This window comes from Taudactylus pleione, unplaced genomic scaffold, assembly GCF_031769625.1.
Source record: "Taudactylus pleione unplaced genomic scaffold, aTauple2 ptg001138l, whole genome shotgun sequence".
Lineage (NCBI taxonomy): Eukaryota > Metazoa > Chordata > Amphibia > Anura > Myobatrachidae > Taudactylus > Taudactylus pleione.
The window spans coordinates 121,540-137,126 of NW_028285539.1; the positions used below are offsets into that span (position 1 = coordinate 121,540).

Consider the following 15,587-nt stretch of genomic DNA (forward strand, 5'->3'; position numbering starts at 1 on the left):
CTACAGCTGCTCTAACCTCCTTAAAATAAGCATAAGTAGGCACTGCAGGTAGGTTGTCGTCAGTAATTACCATGGCCGCACAGACTGCCCGTAGGAGACCTGGAATGTAAATATTAGACTTAGCCTCTGGCCCTGCTTGAGGAGTGTCAGTGTCCGACAGATCTAGAATTTTGCCCTCATCATCCTGTGTGGATGGATAGGACAATAATGGTCTTTTTGCAGGTCTAGACTGATCCTGCTGAGTGTTCCGCACCCCAGAATTAGACAAACCTGGGTCTGCCGGAGTAAGGACCTGTTGCGGGGGGCACTGCGTCATTACTATCGGCCCCAGAACCCCTAGAACTGGAGGCGGGACTACCGCCTGCTGTGCGAACCCCAATTGTGGAAACACAGGAGGGACTGCCAACCTATTTACAAGGACAGTCAAGGCTTGCGCAAAACAAGCCCAAGGTGGTTCCTGAGAGGTACTGGATACAGCAGAGGGACCAGGAATGGCCAAGCATGCAGCACATAACCCATCCTGAAGTACCGGCCCCTCCCCCACATCTGCTTTACATCTGGAGCAGGAAAATAGGACCCTAACAGAGTCCTCACTGGACATAGTGGTATGTGACACTCTGTCACAGTAATAACACTTAAACTGTTAGGCAGATTCCCACCCTGACAGTACTGGCACTGAGAGGGCTGGTCAAGGAGGAAGAAATAGGGATAGCTAAAATGGCTGACAGGAGAAATAATCAGGCACACAGCGCTAGCATAAAGTCACATACAATGCAGAAATTCTCACATACACAGACCTACAGCCAGGCAGTGATAGCGCTACATATGCTGACCTTATACTGGAGGAGAGGTATGTAAGGGGCACCCAGGCTCCGCACCATGCACCAGCGTACTGCTCATAAAATGGCCGCCGGAGGATGAAGGGAGGCAGGCCTGGGGAGGATCACTGTCACAGCCCGCCAAAACCTCAACATAAGGCGCCGGAGAACAGTGATGGGGAAGAGCCTCCTTTGCGCTACAGGGAAGGCATCCTCCCCTGACAGGCCATTAACCCCCCGGGGATGCTGGAGCGAGTTCCGCAACGCTCCAGCCCTGTATCTCTGGTGGTCTAGTGGTGAGCGCAGGCATCCGCCTGGCTCTACTATACTGCCGTCCCCAGGGAGCCCCCAGCCCTGGGGACACCGGACTTTGAGACAGCAGGCACCTACCGCAGATGCCCGCTGCTTACCTTGTGCAGCCCCCCGTACATCCGGCCACAGTCCGCGGCCCCCGGTGGTTCCGCTAGCTAGAACCCCCAAGAGCCCACCGAGTTCCCCAGATCATTACCGGTGGTCAGCGCCGGCGGGGGTGTCGGAGCGGTAGCCCAGTGCATCCTGGGATGGAGATCTTTAAATATGTGGTGCCTATGGCTGGAGCCAATCCCTATACCCCAAGGTATTCCTGTGGATCCCTAAGGAACCTGAGGTAGAAAGTCCCATACTTTTCGCATGCTGGACTTTACCATCATCGCTGGTTTTTCCATGCAAAAAAGTATTGCACACGTCCCCCTGCTTGTCCCCGAATACAATTAGAAAATCGGTGAAAATGGGACCTGGCGAAACGCAAACAGGCGAAAAGTGCTGTCAGATTTGGGGAATCAGCCCGACACCCCCAAAAGATGCACTGACATTGGGGATCACTATAAATACCCCCAAATAGGCCTGCTGAACCTATTTGTGGTACTTAAATGATCTCAATAGCTGCTAATTGGCATCTTTGCAGAAGTGGTGAAGAATAGCACTTTTTGGCAGTCGTCCCAGCAAATTTGGGGTACACGAAAATGGGTGCTAGCATATTTTAAAGTTGCTAAAGTGAAGTTTTAAAAAAAATGTAGAAAATCCACCTGCTGCAACCATCTGCAAACTTAAAAACACCTGGGGCATACTTAGGGGCCCCCCTGGAGTCTATTTCACTAGTTTTTATATTTGTCTCCCAACTTTGTACTTTTCCACCCCCAAAATGAATGTACTTTTTTGGGGTGATCTAAAGGATTTTTTACACTTTTGACGCAGATTACCTTTGGGAGACTGGGCCTGATTCAGAGCCGGACGCTATTTGCGAACGGTTGTTCCAAAAAAGGGGCCTTCTATTTAAATTGAGCGCCCGCTCTTTGCGGTTTGTTGACGCCTCTATGTCTGAGCGAGCGATAAATGCGCTCGCTATTTTGTAAAGACGCCCCTTCGCATCACACGTCATCTCCGGTATTAATTTGATTAATGGGGGACATCGAAAGGCATCAGAACTGCTCGCATTGCTTGTGGTAGGTTTTACTAACCGCTATCACTGCTAGCAGTTCAGGCTAAAAGACAACCAAGTGACGTGGTCAATGACGCTCCTTTAATAACTATGCACTCCCATTAAACGCCCTTTTGACAGGCACGCCTGCGTTCGATCTCCACTCCCCCGTTTTCAAGCACCTTCCCCTGTTACCACCCACAAACTGTACATTCTATCAAATTAGCAGCCCCTCGCTGTTTTGCGCATGACGACCCATTCGCATATGTGCAAACATCGCTCAGAGCGAACGAGTGGCAGCTTACGAGCGGCTCTGAATCAGGCCCACTGTTCCAAGAGTGCAGGGCGTTTTTTTCCGAAGTTTGCACCCCAAAACCCCAATTCTGCATTTTTTTTTCGACACCTATTTAACTTTTTCGACTGTTCCATTGCATTAAGTTTCCACACAGGCGAAAAGTCTGCGGAATTAAATACGGTGGAAACTTTTCACATGAAATGATGTCACTTGCGAAACATAGCCGAAAACGGCTTTTCGCACTAATTGAATACGGCCCTAAGAGGGCAAAGGGTATGGTTCAGAAATTCAGTAAGAAATCTGGATACTCTTCCGCTACTCAAGTACAACTTGTGTCCGTGCAATTTATATTACCATTTTCCTATCCTCGGAGTCTTGTGCTTTAACCTAGTTAGCTCTCAGGAACTAAACAGATAGTAATTATAACTATAACTTTGCCTAGAACTAGATTAGCCACTGCGAACATTGTTTCCATCTCCAATAATAAACCTTGACATGTCAGCACTGTACAACGCAATTCCTTTGCCAACCTAAAAACAGCCTGGTAGGTTCATGCAAATACAAACCAAATAGCATTTGCAGTAATAAAACTACTCATAACATTTTTAGAAAAAAACTTCACAATTTTATGATTATTCAGAAGTGTTTATTTTTCCACTATGAAAAGCCATTCTAGGTTGTAGCCAAATGGTTTGCTTGTATGCAGAGGCGTGTAATTCTTACCATTAGCTGCCACAAAAGGGGAAGGGGGGAGGGAAGAGAGCGTGCAGAGGTTTTAGGATACCTACGTTTCTTTATATAGTTCCAAGGACATTGAAAAATGGCTAACATAAAAATATGAACAAGACAACCATGATAATTACTACAAAAGTTTAGGTATTTGGCTGCATGAAAAAGGATTTACAAAAATGAAACATTTTCATCTCTAAGGGAAGGCGATGCCTCTACGTGTCCCAACGGCCTTATCTCTCTTGCTCTTTCTTCCTTTTTCATGCTGTTTACGCCGATTGTCTCTGTGGAAGAGCAAAAAAATAATGCTTAAGGACTAGGAGGAACAGCTAGGATTATCATCTAGTTGGACATTTATCAAATTAATATACATTTTTCTACATACAAGTGCCCTTATGCAGCTCACAACATATGCATAACTGATGGTAAATACAAGTCAAAACATTAAGTGAAGGTCTCTCTGGGTTGGCATTAAACTGAAAGAGCTCCTGTCCCTTGTACACAGTGGACAGAGTGATTTTCTGGGCTGAGCCAATGTGCATGAGAATGCATCCCATCAACCCGCCAAGGACCTGCTCCTTCCTCAGTGATAAACAGATTTGCAGTGAAACTACTGGCTGCATGGGCGTGACGATTTCTCCAGCTCACAAACTAACGCTCTACTATGGTGGAAAGGTTCTCTTATAGCCAAACAGCTAAAGCTTTTCTACAAAAAAAGCCCAGCGACTACCATCTACGCAAATCAGTACACTTCTACTAAGATAACAAAATGATAGTCTATATCTCAAAGATATTCCTAAATCAAGAAATTGTTATCCTATCATTAAGGAGGTGCTATTAGGAAGGCAGATGTACGCTCAGTAGAGTAGATGGCGAGCGCCTAAACAAACCATTACCAGATGGATACTTCAGTTATTAGTGTGTGAGGGTCACTATGTGTACATACACATTTTCGTACAAACGGATGAAAACGATTTTTGTACTTGTGTTACATCCATGGGTATACTTATTTCAATTGAGATGGTTTCCATTTTGGAACAGTTTTCCTTATTCTTGTGTTATTGTTCCCTTTCCTGTGGTTTAGATAGTGAATAGCCATTTCACTGATTAGAGTTAATCGAGGGTAAGGAGCTTTTTTGAATTAGTGAACAAAGTACCTAACTCCTTCACCCCACCCCTCTATACCCAGTGTTCTCCTCATGTTTTAACATTTGGGCGGTATACTGACATTTAGAAACGTCAGCACAGCGCTAGTTACTTGCCGTAACACACTGAAGAGCAAAGCAGATACCAGTGAACAGTTAAAGTGGACTGCCTGCATTCACTCTCTGCGGTTCAGTGACTGCAAGTTTGTTATTGAACTTTCTGTGCAGCCAGCAAGTTGGAGAGTCTATTTGCAGTGCTGGATATCTGCGTCCAGCCAGCAAATTGTTTGTGACTGGGCCTTCTGAGCCACCATGTGGGGCAGTATCTGGTCAGCTCTTAAATTCATGTGTGTCCAAAAAACAAGTGAGCAGCATGTGGGCTACTCTTAAGAGGATTTTCTAATCTAAAACAAATTAAAACCTGTTTAAAAGGTATTGCATGAAGCAGAGCATACTAAATAATCCAGAGGTTCCCGAACGCGATCCTCAAGGCACCCCAACAGTTCAGGTTTTAGATATATCCATTGATGATTACAGGTGACTTATTTAGCGCTCAGCCATGGATCTCTCTAAAACCTGACCTGTTGGGGTGCCTTGAGGACCACGTTTGGGAACCTCTGAAATATGATGCAGATTTCACAAGTGCACAGGTTCTCAAACTCAGGGCACACATCCACTTGCCGATTTCTATGAGCGATAACGATATCGTTAAATCGCTCATGTATCGGGCACATTAATGTCGGAAAGGACCAGTGATTCACACTCCCGCTGGTAGTTTCCAACTTCAATCATCGCCCGAACATGCTGGTCAACCTGACGATAATGTCAGGTTGAGCATGTTAGGGGATGATTGATGTGCCTACACTGAGCGACTGATCGTTCAGTGTAGGCACAGCACAGACTGAAACGACTGCACCATTACAATGTCGTAATCGTGCAGTCGTTTTTTGGTCTGCTAGTGGATGTGCGGCATCAGTCATCAGGACCCCAAACATTTTATATTTTCCAAGTCTCCTCATAGCATCACAAAGGAAATAATTAGCTCCACCTGTGGATCTTTTAAATTGTAAGTAATGAACACACCTGTGCACCTGCTGGGTGACATGCAAAACGTGAGCAGTGTGGGGTCCTGAGTAAATATTAATCTCTACTATAATTGAATAAAAAGGTCAGGATTTCAGCATTTTATTTTAGCGAAGGCCCCCACCCTGCTACTTGATGCCACGCGGATGGTAGAATTTTACGGGGAAAAGCCTTTATACCCAATGGCTGCAGTGTCCCCAATTAACTCATGTTAAGTACAAAAATCCTACAGAGAAAAAAAAAAATAAAAAAGTTGTGTGTCAGCTCGGACATTGGTCATATGTGGTACAGCTCTCAACTTCGACTACAAAAGGAACTGGAGACTACATTCTGCACAGGTAATAGAACCATGCTTGAACTTTAATATTTTATAGAAGTTTAAATGTATTATACATAAGGATAAGATGCCCAACTAATATGAATTATTTAATTCCCAGCATGTGCTGAATGTATGTCAACGCATCTACAATACTGCATGAGGTACAACCTACCTAGGTAGGACATTTTTCAATATCCTATTGACACAGGAATCTGGTTAAGAAGCTGTGGCCAGTATGGCAGCCACAGCACCAAGGAGGTTAATCCTTAGTGTATCCATTTTCATATCAACTATCAGTGCTAGGCGCCATGTAAATGTATATTTAATAATGTTTTGCTCAAGCGTAAGCCGTAACGCCAAGCTCACTCCCGCAGCTGTGACTGTGTGCTGCGTCTGGAGAATGTAAATGTATTAGCTAGTGGCAAGGCACAACACTGCAGCTGGGAGTGTTAAGCTGGGTACACAATAGCTGATATGTAAACGATTTATCTTCCGATCCGGCCGACACATCAGCCAGTATGTACGCACTACTAACGACCAAGTGCGCTCCCGTTTGAGCTGTGTGTAGGGCCGATCTGACGACCAGACAATTCGACTGACGGCCCCATGGAGCATAATGCGGCTGTATTAAATATATCGGGCACCGGATCGTGTAATGTGTACAGGCCACCCGATATGTCGGCCTGTCGGCAGTGCAGTAGTCTGTCGCATCGCTGGGTTCACACAACGTTAAGTGTGAACCCAGCTTTAGTCCCAGGCTGCAGTGTAAGGCTGTCCTCTGCCTGATATTGATTCCTAATAGTCGCTATTTAACGCTGCAAGTCGCTTAAGAAAGAATTGCTTTCCAATCCAATCGTATGGTTCCAAAGCACAAAAAGTTATTTATGTAAAGAAAAAGTAACACGATGAAAGATTTAGCAATTAGAGTAAAAAGCAATAACAATAGTACAAGCCGATACATACGCATGCGCACTGGTCCCAGCATACAGTCATCAATCCAGAAGTCTGATCATCAAAGAGGATGTCTGAACACTGGGATCGGGACGCAGCTTATATACCTTACAGAGTTCTACGTTAACAAAGGGACTACTTGACAAGTTTCCATTGGTTCTTGCTTCTGGGTGATCTGGTCATTGGTCGGTTCATACGGTGTCATCAGGGGCATGGCTCAGTTCTCCAACGGTCTCTTTGTGTAGCTTCCTGCTGAACAACTGGTTAATACTGGCTACAACACTACATGCATGCATGTTATAACATTTCTATCCAATAACTCCCTATCATCCATAACTAGCGAACGCATGATGTGACTTCCTTGCCGATAGATAAGGATGTCTGCAATTAAACAGGGATTAGTATGATACCAAACGTGACATGTCCACTATATTCTAAACCTTAGATCTCGTCTAAGTACATATTACATCTTAATTATTAGATAAAAATACCTTTAATAACTCTGGTTGTGGAAACCATCTTGCACATATGCATCCGCATATGTGCGTCTGTGTGTTGAAATAGCAACTATATAGAAATGAGCGTCCGTGTGTGAGTATGTGCGTCCGTGTATATAAGTATATATACATTAACAGAACATTTTTACAATATTTTATCATACATGACAAAGCCTATTCACATGTTATTTATCTTGATGGCACATTCAATTTCAGGATTGTAATGCAGTTCTTCATTAACCTTAGTACCTATACCACCACTCACTACCATCATGATCGCATTTTCATGATTTACCTTGGTGTTACATTTTCCACATTTTACCACAGTAAGAACACATCTGACACATCAACCAATTACTAAGATGACAACAAGTATAAGAATAAGAAGCTTACCTACACTAGCAACCATCTCCTTTACCCACTGGTACCAGACTGTCGAACCATTTGACAGGGTTTAACCATTTCTCTACCTTTACCTCAGTCTCATACAAGTATGTATTATGGTCCTTCCGAAATTTCCACTTCAGTTGTAGGATTTCATCCATTTTCCGGTGTATTACCTCTTTGGGGTCATCAGTAATATTGGTGATGTATATGCAACACTTGACACCAAATTGGGTGGCCAAAGTCACATAATATCCACCAGTAATAGCTGTCAGGTAGTTTAACACTAGCCTATGTTGTACCAATTCCTTTTTATAAGCCTGTAGCTCCTTACCCGTATACTTGAAAGTGTAATCATACATCTCTGTGATGTTGTCTATTAATTTAGCCAGGTCTTGGATATATCTAAAAGTTAAAGTTCCCGAGTGATCCTGGTGGGATCTAATGCTACCAAAATTTGGAAGCAAGTTGTTTAACTAATCAACTATGTGGCTATATGTTCTTCACCAGGGATCATATTTCATTTGTCACAATGTTCATACTGTGTGTGTATGTATGGAGGTGGTGCGGTTTTATGGATACCAATCATTTCATCATGTGTAAGGGTCATGATTTCTGGTAATACCCTTCCAAGATAACAAACCTTCAGAACTCGGAGAATGCACAATCATCAGTGAACACATTATTACAAAGAATCCTGCTCCCAGTTCCGCCATTTGACTGGTACACGTTTTTGTTTGTATAATATTTGCACAGTACCCTAGTGATACTCTGCCAACCATTACTGTATCATATCTACGTGTGTACCTATACCAAAAGTATCTCTCGCTTGACATAATTCTGCGTACAAGTTCAGAATCAATAGGCTCATTATCTGCTCGGTGTGAACAAGTCATTGTCTGACTGTTCCAGGTCACCTCCCAATGTCCTGGTTGTCTGAAATTTGAGATATTTAAGCATACCAGGGATCCATCTACCTGGTACTGGTGGAGCTTAAGACTAGGGGGTTTAGTTATATTACATTTCTTGTCCCCCGGTCTTCCTCCATTTAATTCAAGTACCTCTGCTAACTTTAATGGGTTTGGCACTAATCCAGATTTACTTTGTCCTTGAGGTACTTGGGAACACATCCAACATTCAGTCTGGTTCAAGACCTTACCCACAAAGGAATGGTAATCCTCTACAGGATGCTCGCCCAAATACAGATTGGACTGGCATCGCTGGATGCATTTATCATCAACTAGGGACCCACAGTACTCGCAAATACAATATTCATCAGACAATAACCCCTCACACTGTCTCCGAGTTACATGGCTACAGATCTCTCAACAATTCCTAAACTGAGTTTGACCGTATACCGCCCTGATTATATTATCGCTCTCTCCTCCAACTCCACTCTCTCGACCTCCCTCTCCAACATCTGTCCTCCGTCACAGAAACAGGAAATCCCGAAATAAATAAAGGATGATGAGAACCCTGGAAAGATGTAAAGACACAAACACAGCCCGCCACTCCATTGCTGGAATAGTGGTCTGCACACGCCTCTAGCTCAGGTGTTTCACTGCAGTTTCTAACTCTGCCGAAACAGGCTCGCAATCGACAGGTCCACGTTATCTGTCTCGACTACGCCTTCGGGTGGTTGACCTTTCTGCAGTGAGTGGAATGGACCCAGGTATCCCTTTCTGCTACCTTCAACAATGTGGTACTTGTCATCAACACCTGATACGGACCTTCCCATCGGTCTGTCAAACAACCTGAGCGTAAGAAATTTCGGATCATAACATTCTCCAGGTTCAACATCATGAAAGTTTCTGGCATAGCAGGTGACATTTTCAATTTCTGTTGCTGTTGTTTCAACGGTCAACTCATTTTTATAAGATATTTCACAGTAACCTCATTATTACACTTCAAATCATCCTGTGGAATTATAATCAAATGAGGTTGCCTTCCAAACAGTATCTCAATGGGGGACAGATTAAGAGGAGATCTAGGAGTGGTTCTAATGCTATGGAGGACTAGCGGTAAAGCTTCTGGCCATCCTAATCCAGTTTCAGCCATGATCTTACTCAGTTTATTCTTAATAGTACCGTACACCCTCTCCACCTTGGCACTGGCTTGCGGTCGGTAGGGGGTGTGAAGTCTACTATTGATACCCATTAGCTTACACATATTCTGGAAAACATCACCAGTGAAATGAGTACCCCTATCACTTTCTATGATTCTAGGGTTACCGTATCTGCATATAAATTCCTGAACAATCTTTTTAGCAGTAAAAACAGCAGTACTAGTGGCAGCTGGATATGCCTATACCCAGTTAGAAAAATATGAGATATGGTAAGAACTTACCCTTGTTATCTCTATTTCTACGAAGTCCATAGGGTTCCACAGGATACCTTGGGGTATAGGTGTGACGTCAGTCGCAGGGCACCAAAGAGTTAAGCTTTCAGCCTCCCAGGATGCACTAGGTCCCCCTCCTATACCCCGCCCCCGGGCCAAGGCACCTCAGTTAGTTACCAAGCCATAGGCCGGAGGAGGAGAAGGAAGAGAGAGAACAAAGATCTGGACACATACAAGAATCACATTCTCACCAGAGGGAGACGGAAAACCGGTGACCAGAGAAAAGCCCATCTGCAGCACAAGTGCGACAGGGCGGGAGTCCTGTGGAACCCTATGGACTTCGTAGAAATAGAGATAACAAGGGTAAGTTCTTACCATATCTCATATTTTCTACTTCAGGGTCCATAGGGTATCCACAGGATACCTTGGGGATGTCCCAAAGCAGTATCCTTTAAGGGTGGGGACGCTCCTGTGCAGAAAGGAGAATCCGCCACCCGAAGGAAGCATCCTGAGAGGCGAAGGTGTCAAACCTGCAATACCTCACGAAGGTATGGACAGAAGACCACGTAGCAGCCTTGCAGATCTGAACTGCCGAGGCACCACGTCGAGCTGCCCACGAAGGACCCACAGACCTAGTGGAATGAGCCTTCAGAGAAGGAGGGACCGGTAGGCCTTCATGAAGATAAGCTTCAGAAATAGCCATACGGATCCAGGCTGCCAAAGTTTGCTTTGAAGCAGGCCAACCCTTTTTACGGAAGCCATAGAGGACAAACAAAGCGTCCGACTTCCTAAACGAAGAAGTGCGGTCAACATAAGTCCTTAAGGCCCGCACAACATCCAAAGAGGCCTCACCCACGGAAAGACCCGGTGAGTTAAAGGCCGGAACAACAATTTCCTCGTTAGCATGAAACTGGGAAACAACTTTGGGAAGAAACTCGGGCCGAGTGCGGAGCACTGCCCTGTTCCCATGAAAAACCAAGAAAGGGGGTGTACAAGAAAGAGCCCCTAACTCAGAAACACATCTGGCCGAAGCAATGGCCAGAAGGAAAACAGTCTTAGCTGTTAGCCATTTAATATCCACTGAGCCCAGTGGTTCAAACGGCGGTCCTTGGAGAGCCCTCAGGACCACAGCCAAATCCCAAGGCGCCACAGGTGGAACAAAGGGCGGCTGAATACGGAGAACACCTTGCATAAAGGTGCGCACATCCGGGATTGTACCAATCCTACGGTGAAACCAGACAGATAGGGCCGAAACCTGTACCTTCAAAGAAGCAAGGCGAAGCCCATGATCTAGTCCCGCTTGCAGGAAGGCGAGAATCCGAGACAGACAAAACTCCCGCGGTGCATAACCTCTCGGTCGACACCACTGGAAGAACGTATGCCACACGCGATGGTATATCCTCGCGGAAGACGGTTTCCGAGCTCATAACATGGTACGCACCACAGAGCTGGAAAACCCCCGGGACCTCAGCATGGCCGTCTCAACAGCCACGCCGTCAAAGACAGCAGAGTCAGGTCCGGGTGAAGACAAGGACCCTGAGACAGAAGGTCCGGTCGTAGCGGCAACCGCAGAGGACTGTCCACGGACAGACCCTGAAGGTCTGAGAACCAGTGCCGTCTGGGCCACGCGGGAGCTATCAACAGGAGCGTCCCTCCTTCCTGTTTGAATTTCCGGATTACCTGTGGAAGAAGGGAGACCGGAGGGAACAGGTATGCGAACCTGAACGTCCACCGGACGGACAGAGCATCCACCAGAGACGCCCCTTCGTCTCTTGTGCGAGACCCGTACACCGGCAACTTGTTGTTGTGCCGGGACGCCATGAGGTCGATTTCTGGAAGACCCCACCTGTCCACCAGTAGTTGAAAAACGTCCGGGTGCAGGGACCATTCCCCTGAATGAACATCCTGGCGACTTAGAAAGTCCGCCTCCCAATTTAGCACTCCCGGGATGAAGACCGCTGATATGGCCGGAAGAGTGCGCTCCGCCCAAACCAGGATCCGAGAGACCTCTACGAGAGCCGCCCGACTGCGAGTTCCTCCTTGCCTGTTTATGTAGGCCACGGTGGTAGCGTTGTCCGACTGGACCTGCACCGGGTGACCCTGGAGAAACCGCTGTGCCTGCAGGAGAGCATTGAAGACCGCACGGAGTTCCAAGATATTTATTGGAAGCTCCGCTTCTGTCGGCGTCCACCTGCCCTGGAACAAGTGTGGACCCGAAACTGCTCCCCAGCCCCGAAGACTGGCGTCCGTTGTCAACAGGACCCAATTTGGAACCCAGAACGGACGTCCCTTGTTGAGGTGGGTGGTCTTTAACCACCACGCAAGGGACAGGCGAACCTCCGGGGTGAGCACAATCGTCTGGAACTTCAGAGACTGAGGCAGCCCGTTCCACTTGGACAGGTGCTGCAGAGGTCTGGAGTGAAACTGGGCGTATTCCACCATGTCGAACACCGACACCATGGAGCCCAGTAACCTCATCGCCGAGTGTAAGGACACCCGGCGGCTGTGCAGACAACTGCGCACCCTTGACTGTAAAGCAGAGATCTTGTCCTCCGTCACGAAGATCCTTTGCTGTCCCGAGACCAATAAGGCTCCAAGATGCAGAATCCTCCGAGACGGGATTAGAGTGGACTTCTGCCAGTTGATTAGCCAGCCGTGCCGTTGCAGCAGTGCAATGGTCAGGTCCAAGTGGTGTAACAGGAGCTCTGGAGATCCTGCCACCAATAACAGGTCGTCCAAGTACGGCAACATGCGGACTCCCTGCAGCCGCAGAGAAGCCGCCATGACCGCCATCACCTTGGTGAAAACACGTGGTGCTGTCGCCAGGCCAAAAGGTAACGCCCGAAACTGGAAGTGGTCGCTGCGGATTGCAAACCGAAGGAACTCTTGATGGCACAAAAGAATAGGGACATGCAGGTAAGCGTCCTGTATGTCCAATGACACCATGTAGTCCCCAGGTTCCAGCGCCAGAATGATGGACCGTAGGGTCTCCATCCGAAACTTCGGGACCCGCAAAGACTTGTTGAGTGCTTTGAGGTTGAGAATCGGACGATATGACCCATTGGGTTTCTGTACCAAAAATAGATTTGATTAGAAACCCTGGCCCCTCTGGGAGAATGGAACAGACACTATAACTCCAGCCTGGAGCATAGTGTGCAATACCTTCCGCAGCTCCGTAGCCTTGTTCCGGTCTGATGGTAGACCCGTGGTGAAGAATCGAGCCGGGGGTCTGTGCCGGAAGGAGAGGGCGTACCCGTGGGAGACCACCTCCAGAACCCAAGTGTCTGTCGTAGTGAACGACCAACACCGGGAGAACTGCAGCAGGCGGCCTCCCACCCTGGGATCCCCCAAGGGGAGACCCGGACCGTCAGGCCGCAGGCTTGTCATCTGGCTTGGGGGCCGGACGTCTGGTACTCCATGCCTGTTTCCGGGGCTTGACCGATTTCTTAGGGCCAGCCTGTTTAGGAAACGACTGTGGTTTGGGCCTGCCCTGGGCCCTAGATGACCGAAAGGACGATGGTCCAGAACCAGAAGGAGCAGCGGCCGACGGAAGACAAGCAGATTTGGCTGCCGCCAGCGTGGCCACAATCTTATCCAGATCCGGACCGAAGAGAACTTCTCCGGTAAACGGCAACGCTTCCAGACCTTTCTTGGAATCTGCGTCCGCCTTCCACGATCGCAGCCACAAGGTGCGACGAGCAGCTACCGCTGCAGAAGAAATTCTAGACACCAGAGTACTAATGTCTAGAGCCGCCTCGTTGATGTAGGTGGCCGAATCACGGAGATTGCCAATCAACTCCGCCTGTTCGGCCGGACAGTCGGATTCAAAAGAAGCCTCTAATGAATCCGCCCAGCGCTCCATCGCTCTGGCAACCCAGCAAATGGCCATAGCCGGCCGTGCTGCCTCCCCTGCAAGGGAATAAGCGGACTTCAGGCAGATTTCTACCTTGCGGTCCGTAGCATCCTTAAGGGAGGACATGGATGGCATCGGCAATGTGGCACTACGGACAAGACGGGTCACGTGAGAATCCACCTGTGGAGGGGATTCCCACTTAGCAAAATAATTATCCGCGAACGGATAAGCCACCGCCAGGCGTCTCTGCGGCTGGTATCTTTTGCCAGGTTGTTTCCACGCCTCCTCTAAATGGTCCACCAACTGACCCGAAAGAGGAAAGACTGTGGCATCGCCCTTCACATCTTTGAAAAAGGCATACTTAGATTTAGCCGCTGGGGGAACTTCGTCCTCAATCACCAAGGCTGTGCGGACCGCCCGAATAAGTCCAGGAATATATACTTTGGACTTAGCATCAGCGTCCTTAGTATGGAGAGGTTCCTGATCGTAAGGATCCAGAATCTCCCCATCATCAGACGTCCCTTCGTCATCCTCATAAGGAGCGGACAGAGACGCCACCGGCCTTTTATGAGGCCGCATCACAGACTCCCCTTGCAACACATCCGATAAGTGCTGTACAGAACTCGTCAGGGAGTTAACCCACGCTGGCTCCTGAGAACCCGGGAGCGGGGAAATAGGGAGACTGTGGGGTACCACCAATTGTCGTGGGAACCCCTGCATGGGTGACGACACCACAGACTGCTGGGACAAACCCATCGGAGTAAACGCGGGCTGCGGAGCTAACTGGCCCACTAAAGCTGTTAACGCCTGAGCGAAACAAGCCCAGGGCGGCTCCTGTACCGGTGCTGTAACCGTAATAGGCCGCGCCATGGACAAACACTGCCGGCAAAGGCCCTCCGCGCTACCCTCCCCCTCCGCTAACGGTACTTTGCACGTGGTACACTGTAGCCGGAGCGGGAAAATCACTTTCAGACATGATGGCACCACGTATGTGACCTCTCTCACCAATTAAGTATTAAATAGGCGAGAGACCACCCTGCAGCACCGCACCGCAAGGGCTTTAGCAGAAAGAACAGGGACAGTAATAAAGCTGACAGTTTAGATAAGAAAAGTTACAGGCAGCGCTAGCACAGTCACATACAATGCAGAGAAATAACAATTCCTGCACTAACAGCGTTGATCACTCAACTACGCAGACACAGGGCCTGGTAGGACACAGCGCTGCATACACAGACCTGAGCCACAGCGGAGGAGAGGCATGCGGGGGGACCCAGACCACGATGCTTCCTTCCAGACTTCCAGCAGCGTTCACCATGCGTTGCAGAGAAGATGGCCGCCGAGGAGCAGAGAGAAGCTGGCCTGGGGGAGGAGCGCTGACACAGGGCCAGTCAGCACAGTGCAGAGAGGGCTGTGTGCAGCGGGGGAGGCGCCGGCTGTGAGACAGGGAAGGCGCGCTCCCCTGGCATGCATTTAACCCCTGGGACGCCGCAGCGCTACCGCTCTGCTGCGGTCCGCTGTCCCAGGGGGTAGTGGAAAGCGCAGGTTCAGTACCTGGCTCCACGCTGCAGCCAGTCCCCAGGGAGCCCCCTGCCTGGGGACTTAGGACCATGTGACCAGCGGGGACCCACCGCGGGACCCCGCTGCTTACCTTTGTCCCCCTTGGATCCGGCCATGGTCCGGAACATCTGGGGTCACCGCTAGCTGTGACCCCAGATGCTCA

General features: G+C 48.2%; 1 protein-coding gene across 2 annotated transcripts in view; it reads right to left on the reverse strand.

Moving 5' to 3' along the window:
* Positions 1 to 3,193: 3,193 nt before the first annotated feature.
* NUSAP1 (nucleolar and spindle associated protein 1) overlaps positions 3,194 to 15,587 on the reverse strand; it is a 128,760-nt gene continuing 116,366 nt past the window's right edge. For both annotated transcript variants that reach the window (XM_088462044.1, XM_088462045.1), the window contains exon 11: positions 3,194 to 3,582. In XM_088462044.1, coding sequence (XP_088318170.1) covers positions 3,495 to 3,582 — 88 coding nt within the window. In that variant the 3' untranslated portion in view covers positions 3,194 to 3,494. The remainder of the gene's footprint in view (positions 3,583 to 15,587) is intronic.